At 40.1% G+C, this 19,466-nt stretch overlaps 1 protein-coding gene across 1 annotated transcript in view; it reads left to right on the top strand.

Annotated features, from left to right (window-relative positions):
* The first annotated feature begins 339 nt into the window (after nucleotides 1-339).
* Nucleotides 340-19,466, top strand: part of LOC121360351 (glutamyl aminopeptidase) — a 63,905-nt gene continuing 44,778 nt past the window's right edge. Inside the window, exons 1-7 of the mRNA XM_041480129.1 lie at nucleotides 340-1,238; nucleotides 6,135-6,276; nucleotides 9,135-9,266; nucleotides 12,558-12,678; nucleotides 14,836-14,990; nucleotides 15,635-15,748; nucleotides 17,378-17,512. Of these exons, the coding sequence (XP_041336063.1) occupies nucleotides 610-1,238; nucleotides 6,135-6,276; nucleotides 9,135-9,266; nucleotides 12,558-12,678; nucleotides 14,836-14,990; nucleotides 15,635-15,748; nucleotides 17,378-17,512 (1,428 nt within the window). The 5' untranslated portion in view covers nucleotides 340-609. The remainder of the gene's footprint in view (nucleotides 1,239-6,134; nucleotides 6,277-9,134; nucleotides 9,267-12,557; nucleotides 12,679-14,835; nucleotides 14,991-15,634; nucleotides 15,749-17,377; nucleotides 17,513-19,466) is intronic.

Consider the following 19,466-nt stretch of genomic DNA (forward strand, 5'->3'; position numbering starts at 1 on the left):
AACAGCTGAAAGATATATGTGATTTTTGCAAGTTTTGAGATGTCATTTCACAAACTATAGGGTGGAAATTCAAGGAAATCTTTGTTAGTAAGAGGAAGAAAAAAAAACCCAGCCCAAACCTCAAAAACCTAAACAAGACACAGCAGAGGAAAAAAAGGAAGAGGTAGTGGTGAAGGTTGAGGGTTTGCCTCCATCTGCAAACTCCTTCTGAAAGCTGCTGACAGAGCTTTGGCATCTGATCATCTCCTGACTGCTGATTAACATAGCACTGTTTTATATTTAACTCGGGCCAGAACAGGAGGGGCTGGGGGGTGGGGTTGCACTGCTTATAAGGGGAGCACGGCAGAAACAATGTTCTTCTGTGTCAGTTCCCTCGATCTCCGGCCCAGCTGCACTTTGATCATTCACGTTTCCTCCAAATGCATGTTGTCTTTAATTAATTGAGTGTCTCGTGGAAAGCGAGGTGCGGGAGACAGGCAGAGAACGGCTAAAGCTACACAATTAAAATACAAACCAAGACTGCTGAGTTTACTGAATGCAGGTGCTGAAGTGACTAATAAGCTTTTTTGTGGTTAATGTTTTGCTCTGAGAGCAGATCCAGGAGCTGAGATGGAGGGCATGGATTTTGAGGATGAGAAGTCCAAGAGGTACTGCATGAAGAAAAAGCATGTGGCTATCATCTGTGGTGTCGTGGTTGTTGTAGGACTTGCTGTGGGGCTTGGTGTGGGATTGAGCAGACCTAAAGCTCCAGAGGCAACAAAGCAACCAACAACAGATCAGACGACAACAACAGAACAGCCTCCTCCCCCAATGGATTTGGGTCCCTGTCCTTCCAAGAATGATGACACTGGAGAGTGGAGAGATTTTAGGCTGCCCACTTACGTCAAACCTGTCCACTATGATCTGGAAATCAAGCCTGAAATGGAGCAAGACACTTACACTGGGACAGTCAGTATATCTATTGCTTTGGAAAAACCAACCAGCTCCCTGTGGCTTCACCTGCGAGACACCAAGGTTACAGAAATACCCACACTCCGGAAATCTTCAGGACAGCAGATTGCTGTGAATGACTGCTTTGAGTACAAGCCACAGGAATACATTGTGATGAAGGCAGCAGCAGAGCTCCCTGCCACTTTTGAAAGTGATCCCTATGTGCTCACCCTGAAGTTTCAAGGCTGGCTGAATGGTTCACTGGTTGGGTTTTATAGGACCACCTATACTGAGAACGGACAGATCAAGTAAAGCAGTTTTATTTATTAAGCTTTCTTCTCTATTTTTACTTGCTCAGGCCTGCTCTATTCCTGTTTCAGCTTTTCACCAACTTACTGACATTTCTGGGTTGTTCTTTAGTTTTCTCATTCCCCTAAGGAAGATGCTGTATTCAAAGCCCTTTGGCTTCTGACTAGTGAATGTGGGCTGGACAGATGAGGGATTTGTTACTATTATTATTCTGAAAAACCTTTTCAAACTCTACTGGTCTGAGCTTACCTTTGAACTGAATAGCTCCCTCAAGGAGCTGGGGGGATCAAGGCCTGTTTTTACCTCTCTAGTACAATAAATAGCATACAACTATCACCACTCTCTCCTGTTATCCCCAAGGTAACAGTTTTGGTGAAAATGTTCTTCTGATAGTTTTCCTGATAGCATACCTCCTTGATGTTGTAAGCCTGAGGAATATTCAAACCAGAACTTCCCTGTCTCTCTTGCAGCTGGTTTAAATTATATGTAGGAAAGTCTAAACAATTAGGGTCATCTTTTACTTTTTTTTTTTTTTGTGCTCCATCTTTTCCTTATTAATATATCAACCGTTATTGAAAGATTACAAAGCCTCTACCAGTTCAGCTAAACCATTCCACTAGCCAAGTTTGTACTGCTTCAAGTGGAAGCTTGAAAAAGCCAGTGCCCACTGCTCAAAGGCTTCTCTTCACCGTTAATGTATGGAGAGGACACTTACCCATTTTCTGATATTTACATTTCTGAAGTGATTTATTCCAGCCTTTACATCTAGGAGATAAACTTGGCTAGACTTTTACAAGGCCCTGTAGCAGGAACATGGAGACAAACACTGATGTGTTTTCATGGCATTTCTTTGCCCTCCTGGGACAATGGTGTCATGAGTGGGAGTCTCGTCAGCTCCATTCAGCCACTGACAGGAGTAGCAGCGGTGACAGGCACCAGCAGCAGTGGCAGATCCAAGAGGTAGAGGATGAAGCAAGCATTGATTTTTCCTGTGGAGAAGTCATGCAGAGAACAGCTCAAACACCAGGCAGCTCTTTTCCTCTTGTTTTCCTCCATATATGACCTCAGCATTGCTCTGACTTAAAAGGTGCTTTGGTTTTATACTTTGAGCAGCTTTGGTTTCATACTTGGAGCATCAGACATCTCCACAGAAGTTTTAAAGTGCAACCTCCTAGCATCCTTCTAAGTTGAGGTGTGTTACTTTTCATTGGTGAAGGATATCTAGATATTAAATCTATAGCCCCAGGTCTGTCACAACCCCAGAGCAGCAGGACCAGAACACAAGTCTTCTGAGTTGCAGAGCAGGAGAGGTGAGTGCCTGTGCCTCAAATCCAGACAGTATGGGTAGACAAGCATCTGATACCAGGAAGAAAGGAGAACTCTAAAACTAAAGAAAATATAAAATGTGAGCTCACTTTGACTGTTCCTACTTCTTGAATTGCATGCTGGAAACTACAATTGCAAGGATGATCCTAGCCAGTAGTCTGAAAAATCTCAATGCAGAAAGGAGTTTGCAGGTGTGAGTGTGTTAGGCTTGAGAAGGGCTTTAATAATAACAAGTGGATAGTAAATTCTGAAATATTTCTCATGTGATTGAGTTTGGGCAGATTGCTTGTGGGGGTGGCAGAGGTGATGTACATGATAGTGGTAAGTACAGCTTTGAAAGTAAAGCAACCGACAGCCAAGTTGTTGCTATGCAGCAGAGGGTAGGGGATAGGATGGGGTGAGGAAGGACAGTGAGGGAAGGGTTTTATTACTTATTAAAAAGCATTTTCCCCCAGCTTTCTACTTAAAAATAATGCTGACTGGAATTAGCATTTTTATTTTGCCTTTGCCTGAGGTACGCACCACTCTTGGAAAATTTCAACCCAAGTAGTTCTGTTGTTGTCATGTTGCAAGTAAATACAAATCAGATCGGGTAACAGCAATGATCAAACAAGTCTGTTAATAGTGGATGTTAAAGAGAAGGGGGCTGAGGCAAGAAGGAGATCAAATATATAATTAACCAACTCTGTTATCCCTTCTGTGCAGTGTTAGAAGCAGTGGCACCTTTAGAGAGACTTAATAACACTGAAAGTCAGCTCCTAGGGCTGAGCTGCTCCCCAGATGTTTATCTGTGAAGGCAAAGGTTTTTTGCCAAAGCATTGCTATAAGGCCTTTGGTTTACAAACTGGGCACGTGTCCAGGCTCTGCTGTTGCTTAGATTCAAATCTCCCAGCACACTTTGTGGAAAACAGGTAGAGATGTGCTGAACACACCTCTAAGTCTGGGATCCTTGAGAGGCTTAGGGAGAAGAACACCTCATTTGGGGACCCTGTTCAGACAGATCACACAATCCCCATCAGGAAGAAGGTGCTTTTGGGCATGCCCTGAAGCAGACCACAAGATACCTTGGAATCATGATTATTTAAATGGATGTGCACATGGAGGTAGGGAGCAGGAAAGGAGAAACTTTGGAAATGTAGATTTTGGACACATAACCTGCCTAGATGCTTCGGTGGGTTCCCAAATCTATCTATAAGCACTTAAGTCCTTTGGTAAAACTGTTCCTCTGTCTGCACATTTCATTTCCCCATTGATGAAAAAGGAATAGCAGTCCTTCCCTACTTTGCATGGTGCCGCGAGCATAACTACATTATACTTGTATTGTATTCAGATCTTATGGAAAGGAGCAAAAGAAGAGTCCTTGGCTGGTGTACTGGGTTATTCAGGTCATTAGCTTCTCTCAAAAAATGTGCTGAAGCCCCCTTGTATTTTTTCCTTAATATTAAAAAAAATACTAACATGTCACAGCAGCTGGCTTTGATTTTGCACTACTATTAGTGACAAGGTATGGCTTCCCTTTTTTAGGAATTCCCTCTGTTGTCTGTAAGAGAACAAGAGGCTGGCACATGTCTAACAGGGATGTATTTGGGATTTTACTGAATAGACAAGGGAAGAATTTTCTTCTGTGTACAAAAGTAACACTTCACACTTCTGATTTTCTTCCTGAAGGAGAAAGTTTTCTCAGAAGAAGCAGCGAGTTGGAATTTTAAGGAAGACTAGGAGAAAAATGCTTTAATTAGTTCAGGGAGGAAGGAAGTCATTTGACACTTACAACTTGTACTTCAGGGGAGGGGGAAAAAAAAGGAAAACTTATCATGGTTCTAAATGCATTACTGTTTTATTTTGAGAACAGCTGGATGCAGTCTCAGCCAGATCTTCACTTCTTATTACTAAGATGTTTACAACTGTCAACTCTAGTTCATATTTAAAGGTCTGGACATCAAGAGCAGAAGCCACCAAGCAGTGAAGAAAATCTTATCTAAAAACTACATTATGTTCTTTGAAAGTGAATTACAACATTTCATGTTTCTATTGCCACTTCTGTGCATGCCATAGTCTGGAGTTCTCATCATCTAGCCTATAGGAAGGGTAGTGCTGAAGTTTTTCACTCCTAATGTCTGTCTGCCTCTGCAAACATATGAGGATAGATGGATTATCACCTTATAAATCAACAGATGTATCACAATGTTATCAGTCTGTAGGAACAAGACATAAATGTGTCAAAATATATAGCCAAATTTTTAACCAATAGCAGTGAAGCATTGCCCTGGAGGCTTGGAGTTAACTTAATTGTGAAATAGCTCTCAAATCCTATGAAAAGTAGAGAGTGACAGCAAAGAATGCACCAAGCAAAAGAAACTCCATTGAGTCTGAAATGATGTTAAAGTGAATGTTCATTATGCTTTCTGCCCATGAACCTTTGAGCTGCTATTCCAAGGAACATGAATGGAGAGAGCCCAGACATATTACCTCTGTCAGGCTTGTGAATGACCCTTGCAGCTACAAGTTCCTAATGACCAGTTTAGTATTTAACCGTCACAGGGAAATGCCAAGGGCAACAGAAACATTGAAAAATTGGTTGTCAAGTGAGCTTGTAGGATTGCTGCAGATCTGTAATTTATGATGTACACTTTTAATTACTTTTTGGAAAGAAAAACTACCTTAATATAGTTGGAGCAGCTGTAGAAGTGCTGTCAGAAAATGCTCAACATTCCAGATTAATTGAAGGAGCATCTGTGATCCCTTTCACCATCAATCACTGGAGAATATGCTCTGCCACTGGTGTGGGTCATTAATAGGGGAGCCCGATGTCACTGAGAGAAGCAAGCACAATATGAACGCTCACAACCTTCACCTTATGTTTTTACATAACCCCTATTGTCTAGTCCCTCCAGCTGGTTGTGCATAACTGAGATGACTTTCTGACCCCCCCCAAAACAGCTTGCATAGCATCAGTTATGTATGTACTAGGATGTTCACCTGAACTTTCCATGCTTTCTCCAGCAGTTTCACTAATGGAGTCAGGGGAACATAAGAGCAGCAGGAGAAAACTGTATGTGATAAATGCAGAAAAAGAAACACACAATCAGGATGAGATTTATTGGCATTTGTACAGTTTCAAAGTGTCGCTTCAGGAGGTGTTCAAGACCCTAATCCCAAGATATGCTGTAGTGGGTAAACAAGTCTTGGAGTGACTTATTCCTTTTAGGTGATATCATCAGTTCTTTATTTTAGGTGTATAAATCAATGGGAAAGCTCAGCAGGAGGGAGAGCAAAGTTTTCACTGTGCATAAGAGGTCATGCCTCTCATTGCCTGGCTCCTAAAAATATTTGATGATAAGCAATTTGCATTAGCTTTTGCTCTGAAACCTAGAAGATGTTGATGGCAGACTGACTATGCAATGTCAGCTCATGCATTTTTGATGTCACCTGCTTTTATGAATGGATAAATATGCACAAATATTTGTAGTTGAATTTTGTTTGTGAAATCACTTTAAAAATGCCTAGAAATTGCAGACAATATTTCAAAGCCATATAATGAAGCCTTGCCAATGTGTTGTTTGCTTCAGGAGCATTGCAGCTACTGATCATGAGCCAACAGATGCACGGAAATCATTTCCCTGCTTTGACGAGCCAAACAAAAAGGCAACTTACACCATATCCATCATCCATCCAGATGCGTACCAAGCGCTTTCCAACATGCCAGTACAGGTATGTGTTTCCCAACTGCTGCCTAAGTGGAACCGTTCTGTAGAGCCACTGAAAGGTAATGTGGGTCACCAGGTTCTGGCATGTTCACAGATTCCACCACTCAGGCACTGGAAAACTCACGCTTAATAAACATTCCATGAAACAGAACTGGTTGGCTGGGTAGGACTCGAAGTGGTCCACCAGCACACAGCATGGCAGCACAGAGTCAAATCCAAAGCAAAAATGGAACACCTCTTCTTTTGTTAGCCAGCTGACCCTCTGTTCAGATATTTTAGGTGAGCATCCCCTGCTAACTATAAATAGATATTGGCAGGTTCTTCAGTCAAACTGGGTAGGCTCAGAGGATGAGTACTCTGCAAGACAGCTGCTTCCCAGATGGAAAGTCTAAAATAATCACTAAAACTGCATAATGGTCCAGAACAAGGGTCTGCTGATCACAATATAATGGCAAAGAATCCTGCTAGCCAGAAAGACTAGGATTATTCTTTTTAATAATGGAGGATCTGAAACCGCATCTGTCAGCTCATGGGTGTGGATATTTGTCATTCCACCATGTCTATAATTTCCTAAATAATCCATTTCTAGACCTACTGTCAAATTCCAAATTTTGCATGAAATTCAATGGCATCAATTATCTACCTCTGGGCCTTCTGGAAGAAGGCTGAATGGCTTTCAGATGAGAGAGTTTCTACTGAAAGTTCAACAGAATGTATAGTCTATTGCATAATTTCTACTAATAAGTTCTGAAGTGGGAGATAAAGTGCCAAGTGAAAAAAAAAAGAAAAAAAAAAGGAAAAAAAAAAAAAAAAAAAAAAAAAAAAAAAAAAAAGAGCTTCCAGCCTCCAGGCTGTTGGCATTTGCATTTTTCCACCCAGAAAACAAAAGTCTGCTTTTATTTAAAGTCCCCCATACTTATTCTCCTAGCAATGCAGCTGAGATATCTATTACCAGGCTGATACAGATGCATCCATACCTTTTGCACATTTAGGTGTATAAACCATTGTTATTAAAACTATTTCTATGATACCTAGAAGACCACCAGGCACTTTGATGAACAACACATGAAAGGAGATTGCTGTACCTTTCCTCACAGACCTCAGATAAGTGAGAATTCGAGCAAGGAAGTAAGGGGATAATGACTTATGTTATCAAGATTTATTGTGTTTTGAGATTTACTTTGCACCTTGACATGTAGACCTTGCCTCTATTATGGACCTACAATAATAAGCTTGCAAAGGGCTAACTACTGCTTCTTAATTGATTTGCTAAAAAATAAATACCAATAAGAAAATGTAGATTATGCTGAATTCATATTGAGGTTTGACTAAGGGATTACAGCAGAGCACTTTTTCATCTGGTCAAGGTCAGTAGCTCTGGTCTTAGTAGTGGAAGAACTTTGGGAAAAAATCTTTTCCACGGATGGAAATGTAAGAGTTTGTAAAGGCAAGGTACGCTGTTTGTTACGTGTCCTATAGTTTGGGTGCTGTGGAGCTTTATAATCAGCACAGCAAAATCAGATCAACAAAATCAGAATCTTGTACATTTCATTTGCATTTTTCACTAGAGTTTCTTCATTTTTTTTCCACTCAAGTCCTGACTTTGTTGAAATAACAAAAGATCTCAAAATAGAGTCAAAATGGGTAAAATAATGGAAAATTTGATTGTGAATACCTTTTCGAAAAGGGGTTATGAATATGTCTGTGAATAGGTGGTTTTGCTCATGGAATCATATTACCTGTAACATTAACTGTCTGTGCTTTCTTTATATTGTGTTTATAACAAACAAAGCTCATGAACCACTGTATCTCTAGAAGGCTAATATCTTGTTTATGCTTTTGGCTTTTGTTCTATTTAAGTTAGTCATCCAGTCAGAAACACAAAAATTTTCAGACTATAGCAGAAAGGGAATAGAAGAAATATATGTCTAGAATAGAACCATAGAATAAGCTGAGTTGTAAGGGACCCATCAAGATTATTAAGTCCAACTCCTGGCCCTGTGCAGGACATCCCAAGAGTCACACCATGTCCCTGAGAGCATTTTCCAAATGCTTCTGAAACTTGTCAGGTTTGGTGTTGTGACAACTTTCCTGGGGATCCTGTTCCAGTGTTCTCCCTCTGGATGAAAAACCTTTTCCTAAAATCAAACCTAAACCTCTCCTGACTCAGCTTCATGCCATTTGCTTGAGTTTTGTCACTGGTCATGGGAAAGAAGAGTTCAGTATCTACCCCTTCCTATTTAGTATTGTCAGCAAGCTTAGAGGAAAAACCATCTAAGAAAATCAGGAAATTTTTAAAATTTATTTGGAAAATAAAAACTATGATCAGCATGAAATTTAATGTATATTTAGGCAACCCACCTAATAAGCTAACCCACCATTCATTTGTATTTGAATTACTTCAGGATAAATTTATTAGACTGGTCTATGTCCCAGGTAGCATCCCTGCATCATGACTTAAATATGTGATACATGTATTAAGAGAGGGGAGAATTCAGTCTCTTCCCTTCTTTGTCCAAATTAAATTTATTTTATGCAACTATTGCAAGAACAAAACACAGCATACACCAGAAAACTCCTGTTGGCAAAATTTCTGTTCATGTGAATGATTTCAAATCCCTGATGAAAATTAGAGCAGAGTAAACCTCTTTAGTGCCAAAAAAGCAAAGTACCACTTCATGTATTGCAGAAGAAAAATACCTTGTCTGTAGTCATGCCTTCAGCAATGAAATGTCAGAAGAGGTGAACCTGGAGAGGTGATTTGTTGCTCCTATGCAGTTGCAGTCTTCATACAAAAATTGTACTCTTATGCATGTGTTTGCAATTTCAAGAATCAATTTGATTATTTTTGCATTTCTGCAGCAAACAGTACAGCTTGGTGATGGCTGGAATCGAACAACTTTTGAGAAGTCAGTCCCCATGAGCACGTACTTGGTATGCTTTGCAGTGCACCAATTTACCTGGGTAGAGAGAACATCTGCAAGTGGAAAACCTGTAAGTCCTGCAGCCTGAACATGGTTCAGGTGACAGATGTGCCTTGATTTGCATTTTTTGTTTAAAAATCTCTTTTTATACAAGCAGGGCATATTTTTCCTTTTCCTGTAGCTTATTTTATGCAGCCTATTTTATCAGATTAGGTGTTCACAGTGGTCCCTCTGACCTTGACTACATACAGTGCTTTGCAGTCCTTCCCTGTCTCCCATCTTTGTGAGATCCCAGTCAGTACCTCCCATATGAGCAAACACGTGAGGAAGGAACACTCTTTCCAAACTCATCCCTGACTTGAAGCCCAGTGACTGAAGTAGTGTAAAAGTTAGGGGTACAGGAGAGTCACAGGCCATGAACACAAATACTTTATAGTTTTCTGTGAGTTAAAATTGCACTTGATATTATTAGAGCTGTTGAGACATAGGACTACAGTGCTATGTGTCATTATGTACTGGCTTGCTTTATTTTACTACAGTGGCAACAGGCAACTGCCCAATGTAAGTTCTGTAAAAATAATTATAGAAGTGGTAGTGTCTGCCTAAACAGGTGGATATTTGGTAGATCCTCTAATCAAACAAATAGGTTTGAATCTGAATCTATTAAATTAAAATAGCTCCTTCATTTAGATGCAGTAGGCAGGCCAATCCATTTCTTGCTTAGATCCAAATCTCCTGAAGGTGTAGCTGATCAGACATTAAGAGATCACAAGACATAACATTGAATCACAAACTGAAATCCAAAATACAATTTGCTCCTCAACAGAAACTCCTCATTTAGCCTAAACCCAGTTTGGGATACTCAACCTGCTGTTATTAGTTATTGGTTTAGATCTTTCTCTCATCTGATACAGAGAGTGATCCCTAGGGCTGTATGCCCTTGCTTCTTCCCCTTCCTTTCCTGTTACATAACACAGGGTCTTGTCATTCACATGAGCTGGCAGTGGTGTCCTTGATTTCTGGAGGCAATGTCGCAAATGGACTGGGAATCTAGAATGAAACCCAGCCATTCTACTGTTCCCTTAGCAAGTTAGCTCTTCCTTAGTTGCTTTAACCAAAAATGCTCATCAAATCCTTCCCTACTGCAAGCTGTTTGCTGATGTTAAAATCTGTCTCGTAGAAATCTCCAAAGTTCTAATTCAGCTCTTAGCAAAGACTTCCTGTCACAGGACTGTACTGAGGCCTCCCTCTGTGCCCTTGCTAGCATCATGCTGTATGCTTGTATTACTTGACAAATAACTAAAGCTAAATTACACTTAGACAAGCAAATGGAGCCTGGTTTGAGATACAGATGTAATCTTTTTAGTTCTCTGCTGTTTGGCTAAGTAATTCACAGGAGGACATTTTTAGGCCACCCAGTCACACAATTTTGTTAACCAACTGCTCTTCAGCATAGCTAGTCCACTCATTATCAAGGACAGGACCTTGACTACTTGGTCTCACGAGATATACTCTATAGTTCAGTTCCTTTAAAAATCAAATTTTTTCTAGATTTTTGTGCAGAACATAGTACAGAAGAGAAAAAATGTACAGAATAAGTGTGTAACAGTGTTTTCTACATGCAGAAGTTAAACATTTACTACTTGTCCATGCGATGCTCCAGAGTATGGCCCTGAGGTCACTATTTTTTATTTTTTTTCCCCCAAGCAAAACAGTACAGCCCACAATGTTCCTGACTGGTTGTAGCTTTTCTAAATAGAAGGGAGTGTTCACTGAAACAGGATAATTAAAGTGTGTGTGTGTAGAAGCAGGGGTATTCGTGTCAGTACAGAGGTTGCCTGAAGAAACATCTTCTAATTCAGGCCTATGTTACTACATATTTTATTAATGCTGTTCACTAAACAATGTCTGAGGACTTGCCTACACTAGAAAACTTGGGGTTTAAGTGAGGTTAAAATCATAATTTTCCTTTCTCTTAACATGGACATAGTTTTACCAATATAAAATACATTCGTAAGATCCATCACTAAAAATTCTCTTTTCCCCAGGGAAACAAGACTGTCTTTAGGGTTTTTAATCATATATATAGAAAGTTATTCTTCTAGCCTTTCCAAGGCATCCTGTCCAAGAGCTATGAAGATCAGCTGAATACCAGCTGGTATTTAGATTCACCAACTACTGAAAAGAACATTCCATAGTTTGCTGTGTAAATTTCTAACAATAAATCCCTCATTCAACACAAAGTATCCACTTGATCCATAAATTACTTTCATAAACAACAGCAAGAGCATACAGCTCACATGACATAAATTATTTAAAAACTCTTCCATTCACTCTGAAAGCCCTAACGAAGACATTAATGAAATGAGTGGTGAGAAATGTGCCCACAGCTGGAAACAATGCTCCTGAGCTGACTACCTGTCAGGTACCAAATGTCTGGTTTGGAAAAATCACAGAGGAGATTATACAAATGAAACCCAAAGTCAGTTCTAGTGCAGGCTGAAGGTTTTGGAAACCATTAAAATGGATCAGCTAGGGGAAGACTGCTAAATTGGGTAAAGAGCTCACGGAAGTGGAAATTGCAGATTGTAATTGCAAACTGACCCTGGGGGAAATCCCCTGGCTGGAATGTATTCCTGATTGAATTTCATAAGCTGTTTTTGGTTTTGTTCAGGGTTTGTTTGTTTTGGGGGTTTTTTTGTTTTGTTTTGGTTTTTGTTGCAGCTTTATTTCTGAACATTTTCCCATCCTCCCCTCTCATTGGAGGAAGTGTAATTTATAGTATTGAAATCAATGTGTTTTCAGGCTCCAAAAGCGTTCCTGGAATAGACCAGCTCCTTTGCTCAGCTTGGGCCCTAAACTCCTGGCTGTAAGACAGCACTGAAGGAGTAAACAAGCCACACCAGTGTAACAGATGAATGTGTCCCATTCATAAGAGTCATGGAGCTGGCAAAATGAGATAGATCAGTTTTCCTAAAACCAGAACCTTCACTGTATACTGCCCAGAACAAGTGGATCCCCTTTGACTGTGCTTGCCCAGGTTTCCTCCGTGGGAAAATCAGGCCGTGGGGAAGTAGGGGCTGGTATGTAACCAGGCCCCACTTGAGGCTTGGCCACTGTGAGCTTCTGGACATGGGCTTGCCAATTTTAGATTTCAGACAAACAGTGGAAAGTGTGCACATGTTGGCTTGGTATCTTATCTACAACAATTGAAAAACTTTGTGAATAAATGTGATGGGGAACAGACCAGTCTCAGAGAAAACCTGCAGTGTTATTGATAGGTATGCTAAATGCCTTTTCAGTGTTAGACACCTGTTTCCTTTTTACTGAAAACTTCTAATTGTCTCTCTGTATTTTACAGCTGAGAGTTTATGCCCAGCCACAGCAAATACACACAGCAGAATATGCAGCAGATGTAACAAAAACTGTATTCGACTTCTTTGAACAGTACTTTAATTTGAGCTACTCTCTTCCAAAACTGGGTAACTATTAACATTTCTATTTTTCATTTTGTTAATTCAGTGTCATGATTATGTTGCTCCTACAGATCTCTGTGCTTTGGTGGAAAACAGCATGAAAGCGTTTGGTTGCTAACTGCTGATATTATGTCAGGATGTTTTAAAACTGTACCAATGTAGTTCAAGATGTTTCTAAATGTCATGATGGATGAGTTGGTCTGAGTCACTGTATTATTGCCAGTTCTCACAGTTCAGTTTGCTGAACTGAAGAACTGGTCCTGGAATGTTTATTTTAAAGCATCTTGTGGAAAATCAAGGCAAGCATTGGTGTCATCAGCAAAGAACCATAATGAGTTAAAACAGAGCCAGAAGTTTCAGAAAAATATGTACCACTTCCATGTGAATTTCTGGACAAAAGTCAGCAGTTAGATAAGTGAAGATGTAAACTGCCAGAGAGTATGTCATGTTATTTATTAACCTTAGTGCAAAGTGGGTGTGTATCCACTTCTTAGAAAGATTAATATTGTCCAGCAACTAATTTGTAGTTTCTACTGCTGGGCTAAATAAAGATCTGGGACTAAATAAGAGCAGTCATGCTCTCAAATTTTGCCCATGGTTACAAAACAAGCAAAGAGAAGGTAGTGGGCATCCTTTAGCTTGGAATATTTGGACTCTGCATCTGATTCACTCAATTTAACATGAACAATAATCAAGCTGGGAATGCAATCAGAGTTTTGGAAATTCTCCCTCCAAAGACCTTCAAAAAGGTAATTCAGTTAGTTCGTGAACTTAAAAGGATGGAAAAATACTAGCTGCAAACAAGTCAAGATAATACATCTGGGGGGAAAATCCCCAAATCTTTGAAGACAATTAATAATGCTAAAATAATAAAGTGCAAACCTATTTTTGGCTATTTGTACCTGTACCTATCAGGCTAACCTATGTTACTTTAACAAAAGACTTTTACCTCCTCCTTTCAAAACAGCACCTGAGTTTACCATAAATATGTTTGCATTTCAATGGCAACTGAATTAGGGAAACCAATACAATATGTTGTTCTTTCACACACTGGTCCCCAGTAATAATAGGTACTATATCTCACCAGTGCTTTATATTCAAACTTTCACTGTCATGAAAGCCTGATGACTTTGCCATGGCAGCATCTGGATAAAGGCCTGTCTGTGTGACAGGATGGACTGGTATCTTCAGGTCAGCAGTGTCACAGGATAGATACTTCTGTAGATTCTATACAGTTTTTCCCAGAATGTCTATTTGTTGGATCCCTAACCTTGACTTGCCATGTTGTTCCTTCATTATTATAAGTTATCCAGTTCAAACCTGATGAATCAGATATGTTTCTGCATAATGATTTATTTAAATATTTTATTTCACGTTGATTTATGGCTTCTGTTATTACCTTTCTTCTTGTATCCTCTTTTTGACTGTCAGTGAAGCCCTTGCCAAACTATCAGCTTTATTCTGTAATCAAGTTGTTTAATTTAAAATAAGTAATTCCTATCTTCTGCTGGAGTGGAGTGAGGGGTTTTCATTCTATTCAGTTTTAAATCCTTCTTTACTTTTTCACTAACCCAGATAGAAACCCTGTGGTCATTATTTGCAGAAGAAAATGCCAGTTCAGTTGAGTCAGCAATTCTCATTTAAACCTGTATTGATTGCTGACCATAAATGAGTGACCCCCACAAATTGCCAGGCGTAGAAGCAGATGTTGTTCACTGCATGGGGGATTTACTTCAGTTAACATGTCAATAAATATTTTTAATACAAAAGTGTGACAAACAATGTCATGCCTTATTATTCTACAAATAGTTTCAGGAGCTTTACTGCCTACAGCACATCGCCAGACAATGGTATTAATTTCTGGAGCCAAAATTAAGTAATGTATGATATGCACATTCCCAGGAGATGGCATAGCATCACCTCCCAGGACAGATCCTCAGCAAGTGCAACTGATCTTACCTCTGTTAATCTCAGCCGATCCAGGGCACTTGCTTTTGGCCAGTTCTCTTCTTGAACAGATCATGTTGTACAGATCATAGCTGCAGTCCACAGTAGTAAGCCAGAATCACAAATGGTCAGCAAAACAGGCTGTAAATAGAGAGAGGAAAAGCTAATTGTTTTAAAGGATACAGTGGTAATCGTTGTCTCTTTCTTTTAATGCAGATAAAATAGCAATTCCAGATTTTGGGACAGGTGCTATGGAGAACTGGGGGCTGATCACATACCGAGAAACAAACCTGCTGTATGATCCTGAGGAGTCAGCCACATCCAACAAACAGAGAGTAGCTACTGTGATAGCCCATGAGCTGGTTCATCAGGTATATTTTAGGACATGAGTCACTTTTACAGTGTTTCAAATATATAGTCACAGCATTTTAATCTTGAAAATACTGTCATTAACTTTGTCTCAGGATCTTCTACATGTGCTCAAAATCTGATTGCAAAATAACATGTTAAAACAGATCCCTGTTAGAGCTTTAAAATACCATGACTACTGCCTTGGAATTTTTCTCAGGAAGTTAGATGCTTGGGCCCAGATTGTCAGCCAGTTTATGAAAATCTGTCTAAAATGTCTTAGAGAAACAAATTTACGTGTGCAGATGTCTCTTTTGGGCAGGCAAACAAGAATATTTATACACTGTGGAGGCTGTCTGATATCATATCCTTAAAAGCATAAATCATCAAACCAAAAGGAAGAAACTAAAAATATTTTCAGTGACACATGAATCATTAGCAATCTCCTGAGTAATATGTAATTTTATAATAAAAGTGATGTTTTAACACAAGGCAAGGCTTGTGTTAAAACAAGCCTATATTCCTATTCAAACCCCAGAATTATGATAATTTTCATCTGGCAGCAGAAAGAAAAGTAAGCAAATCAATGTTCTATATGCAGATGTGAGATACTGAAATGTACATGTACTATTTATCTAAACCTATATCTTTATGTTTATAATTGTAGTGGTTTGGAAATATTGTAACCATGGACTGGTGGGATGACTTGTGGCTAAATGAAGGATTTGCCAGTTATTTTGAGTTCCTGGGAGCAAATGCATCAGAACCAGACTGGAATATGGTAATTATTTCTGCCTTGTGGAGGGTTGGCAGGGCCGGGAGGAATATTTTGGAAGGGAGTAAAATTTAGACAAGGATGATGAAGACTTAAAGTATATTTATAGAAAACTAACATAGTGTGGTACAACATAAAAAAGAAGTTGGTCTAAGTTTTTCAGCTGCCTATATTATGGTCTGAAGCTAGTAAAAGTAAACTTTGTGATGTTTGAGTTTGCAGGGAAGAGTCATTCTTCTTTAACAAGTGAGTCAAGTGTTCGGTTATTATGGCAAATAACACCTAGGTGGGTTCTGGACAGAGCCTTAACAGTTTTGCAGGGTCATTAAAGGTCTAACTCTGAAAGATGGAGATTTTCCTGTGTTTATTTAGTTGGGCTGTACTCTCTTCATGGGACTTAGGATTGCCATCTGATATGGTAAGGGCTGGGAACCTGGGCCTGTCTCTACAGCTTACACTATTATCAAGGAAAATAGTGGACTCCCATTCAGCTCCTGCCAGCATTGTAAGTGTCCTTTCAAATGCTCCAACTCAGACAATCTCTGTTCTGTACTGTGCAAAAATAGGTAGTGACAGTGGATAGCTGAAGTGCTAACTGTGCCAGCTCCAGACGCTCTAAGGGTGTTGCAAAGAAGTTAGCCTTAAATAGGCATTATATTCTGTGAATAAAGGGAGTTTTCTTACTCCTTCCTTCCTCCCCTCCCAAACAGATGTGATGGCACAGAGCATACATATTTTCCCCAGCTGTCCAGGTGTAATGAGGTTCTGGGTGCTAAGACATACACAACTTATGCCAGTGGAAAGGAGCAGAACAGGTTTTGCATAGGTTGAACCTGTTGAGATCTACCATCTCCTGACCTAGTGACTTTAGAAGCAGACAATGCCTACTTGCTGCTTTCCCTACCTCTCTCCCTGCAGAGTGGCTAAGAACAAAATAATTCCTTGACTCACTTTTACACTTTAAAGCAGAAGATCTGTGGTCCTAACTATGTAAGAAAAATTCTAATTACTGAGTTTAAAATATAAAAGACCTTTTTTTTACCTAGATACTATGTTAATCTAAGATCTAAGACATTTCAATGTCATCCTAGTGAGTATTAGAAGAGGAAAGCTAAATAGAATTGTAGTCTTTTTTTGGTCAATATTGATTAGGAAATAAGGGGATTTTAACTGCTGGCTACTTAATCCTTTTTTAAAAATTCAAATCAATTTTAAAAAACATTATAAGCCTTGGGATGGGGAACCCTGCCTCCTTCTTCCCTCCCTCCCTTTCTACCCAGCTCCTCTTTTGCAAGAGGAGACCGTAATGATTTGTAAATATTGTCACACTTGTGAAATTGGTAACACAGGCTACTCTTTTTGCCCTGCTGGAGGCAAAGGAGGGTGGGATGGGTGTGTCTGTGTTATGATACCCACAGAACAACAGGATCTGAAAAAGGCAATTTCTCTTAGTCAAGGAGAAATTGTATCCCTCCCCTCTCAGATGTAAAACAAGAGTTTGCAAGTCCGTCTTTAGAAGCATGAAATTTCGTTCTATTTCAAAGTGCCTAGAGAAGTTGAAGTTCAAGCTACTTATTTGAGAAGTAAGCATATACTCCTGCCTTTGTTTCCATTCTAATGTCTTCTTTTTCTCAGCCTGAACAGGTTTTAATTGAGGATGTGCTTCCTGTACTGAAGGATGACTCTTTGCTGTCTTCCCACCCAATTGTATCCAATGTGTCATCTCCAGCTGAAATCACCTCTGTGTTTGATGGGATATCCTACAGTAAGGTAGGATATCCTTCTGTTGTGACTTTGGATGCAAAGGAAGGGGCAGCTTTGGAGAGGAGATAAAAGCCAAGGATGCTTATAATCAGGACTCCCAACTCACTTGAGCTGTGTCTGTGCAGATCTTTGTTCTGGGACGTTCCCAACTGCTGGCAGTGATGATACAGTAAAAAGCAGCTGTGAGAGGAGCAGAGCAGCCAGAGCCTCGTCAGCCACTGTGCACCGTGCAGGCCTGCTCACAGCATGCAGCAATGCAGGCAAAGCACAGTGTCACCGGCCTCTGCCACTAGAGTGCTGGGTTCAAAGTTAAACTAAACCAGGTACTAATCACATCCCTCTCCCATCACCTGGTGCTGATGCAGCCCAGTTATGTCAAGGCTCATAATCTAACACAAGGGCAGAGGAGGCAAGGGCAGATGTCCAGGTATATTTTCTGTCATTTCTCCATCACACCTGCAGGCCAGCATAACTTCTGTTTTGAGGAAGCAAGGCAAGGAACCAAGCAGTGAAAGCAGGAAAGTGACTTTTTATCTCAAGTTGCTCACAGTATCCCAGCCACCTAAAAAACCTTAGCAAAAATGGGCTACACCAGCTTCTACTGGCACTGGCTTAAATTGGGAGATAAGTTAGTTCCACATTTCACTGAAAGTTGTGGAGCTCAGGAGTGCATTGGAGTACAACAGTCCAGTAGCCCAGGAGGTGGTAGCAGACACTCCATTAAGCATTTGATAAGATTTTTGCTCATCCCATCCCAGAGTGTGGCAGTGAGGGCCTGTGCCTATAAAGACTCCCTAAGGAGCTAGCTGGAAAGATACCTTGGGTCTGCCTGAGCAGAGAGACACTGGAATGCTGGAGTCATCCAACCACAGTTGTGACCCGGGCACACAGAGACCTTTGGAAGCCCATGGTCTCTGGTAGTACTTGCCGTGTGGGGCAGCAGCCTGGAGATCAGCGCTTGTGGGAAAGTGCTGTGAGGTCCAGAGGCCCAGCCCTTGTGGGAAAGTGTTGTGAGGGACACCAGCAGCCATGCTGAAGATCATCACTTTGAAGACCCAGCCTAGGGGGCTGAGGCCAGCTTGTCTCCCTCCATATCAGATGTAACCAAAGCCACTTTGTCCGTAGAGAAGCCTTAAACATGCAACAAAGCAGGTGTTGCCCCATATCTAACCAGGGAGTCTCTTGACTCAAGGGCCCCAACACTGTTCCCTGTTGTTTTCTGCAGGGCATCAAGAGACAAGCCCAAAGAAACACAGGAGAAAACACCCCTGTCACTCTTCTCAACCAGCCATCTCCCATGCTGCTTCTGAACCTGATACACCATATTTTTATTGGCAGCTTCTTATATTACTCTGTCAGTGTTCCCTATCTGATTCTGTACCACGTTTCCATTGAACACACAAAATCCAGCATTATTAAATACTGCTTGTTGCTTTCCGTCCAAGCTCCCATTATCAGCTAAACATAAAGTATATATTGCATTGACTTTAGCTTCAGCTGTGCTACAGTCTGTAACTATAGATACCACTTTTATTAGCTAGACTTTATCCATCCATTTCCATCAGTTTTCTGTTTTCAATTGTTAAATCCTCTATCCAACAATACAACCAGTATTTATTGCATCATAAATGCCTCATAGTCAAACCATAAACCATGTAAAAACCTGCATTGTGTAACACTGTTTTTAAATCAAACTAAAAAAAGTCACGAAATATGCAGAGCTAAATCAAATACTCTGGATCAAAATGTATTTTAGTGGTAAGCTAAGCAAGAGACATACTTTTGCAGGGTCTGTAAAAACAATGGACAAAAAAAAGTCCTAGCTTTTACTCATCTCTTTGTGCCTAGATAATTACTACATGAACTCATTTTTTTTTAAGCAAAAACACTTGAGGACTTGTGCATTGTTTGGGAACAGTTTGCTTGGGATATAATTTGGCTTGGGTTATAATTTGGCTTG

Source organism: Pyrgilauda ruficollis, unplaced genomic scaffold (assembly GCF_017590135.1).
Source record: "Pyrgilauda ruficollis isolate IOZ18807 unplaced genomic scaffold, ASM1759013v1 scaffold5, whole genome shotgun sequence".
Taxonomy (NCBI): Eukaryota; Metazoa; Chordata; class Aves; order Passeriformes; family Passeridae; genus Pyrgilauda; species Pyrgilauda ruficollis.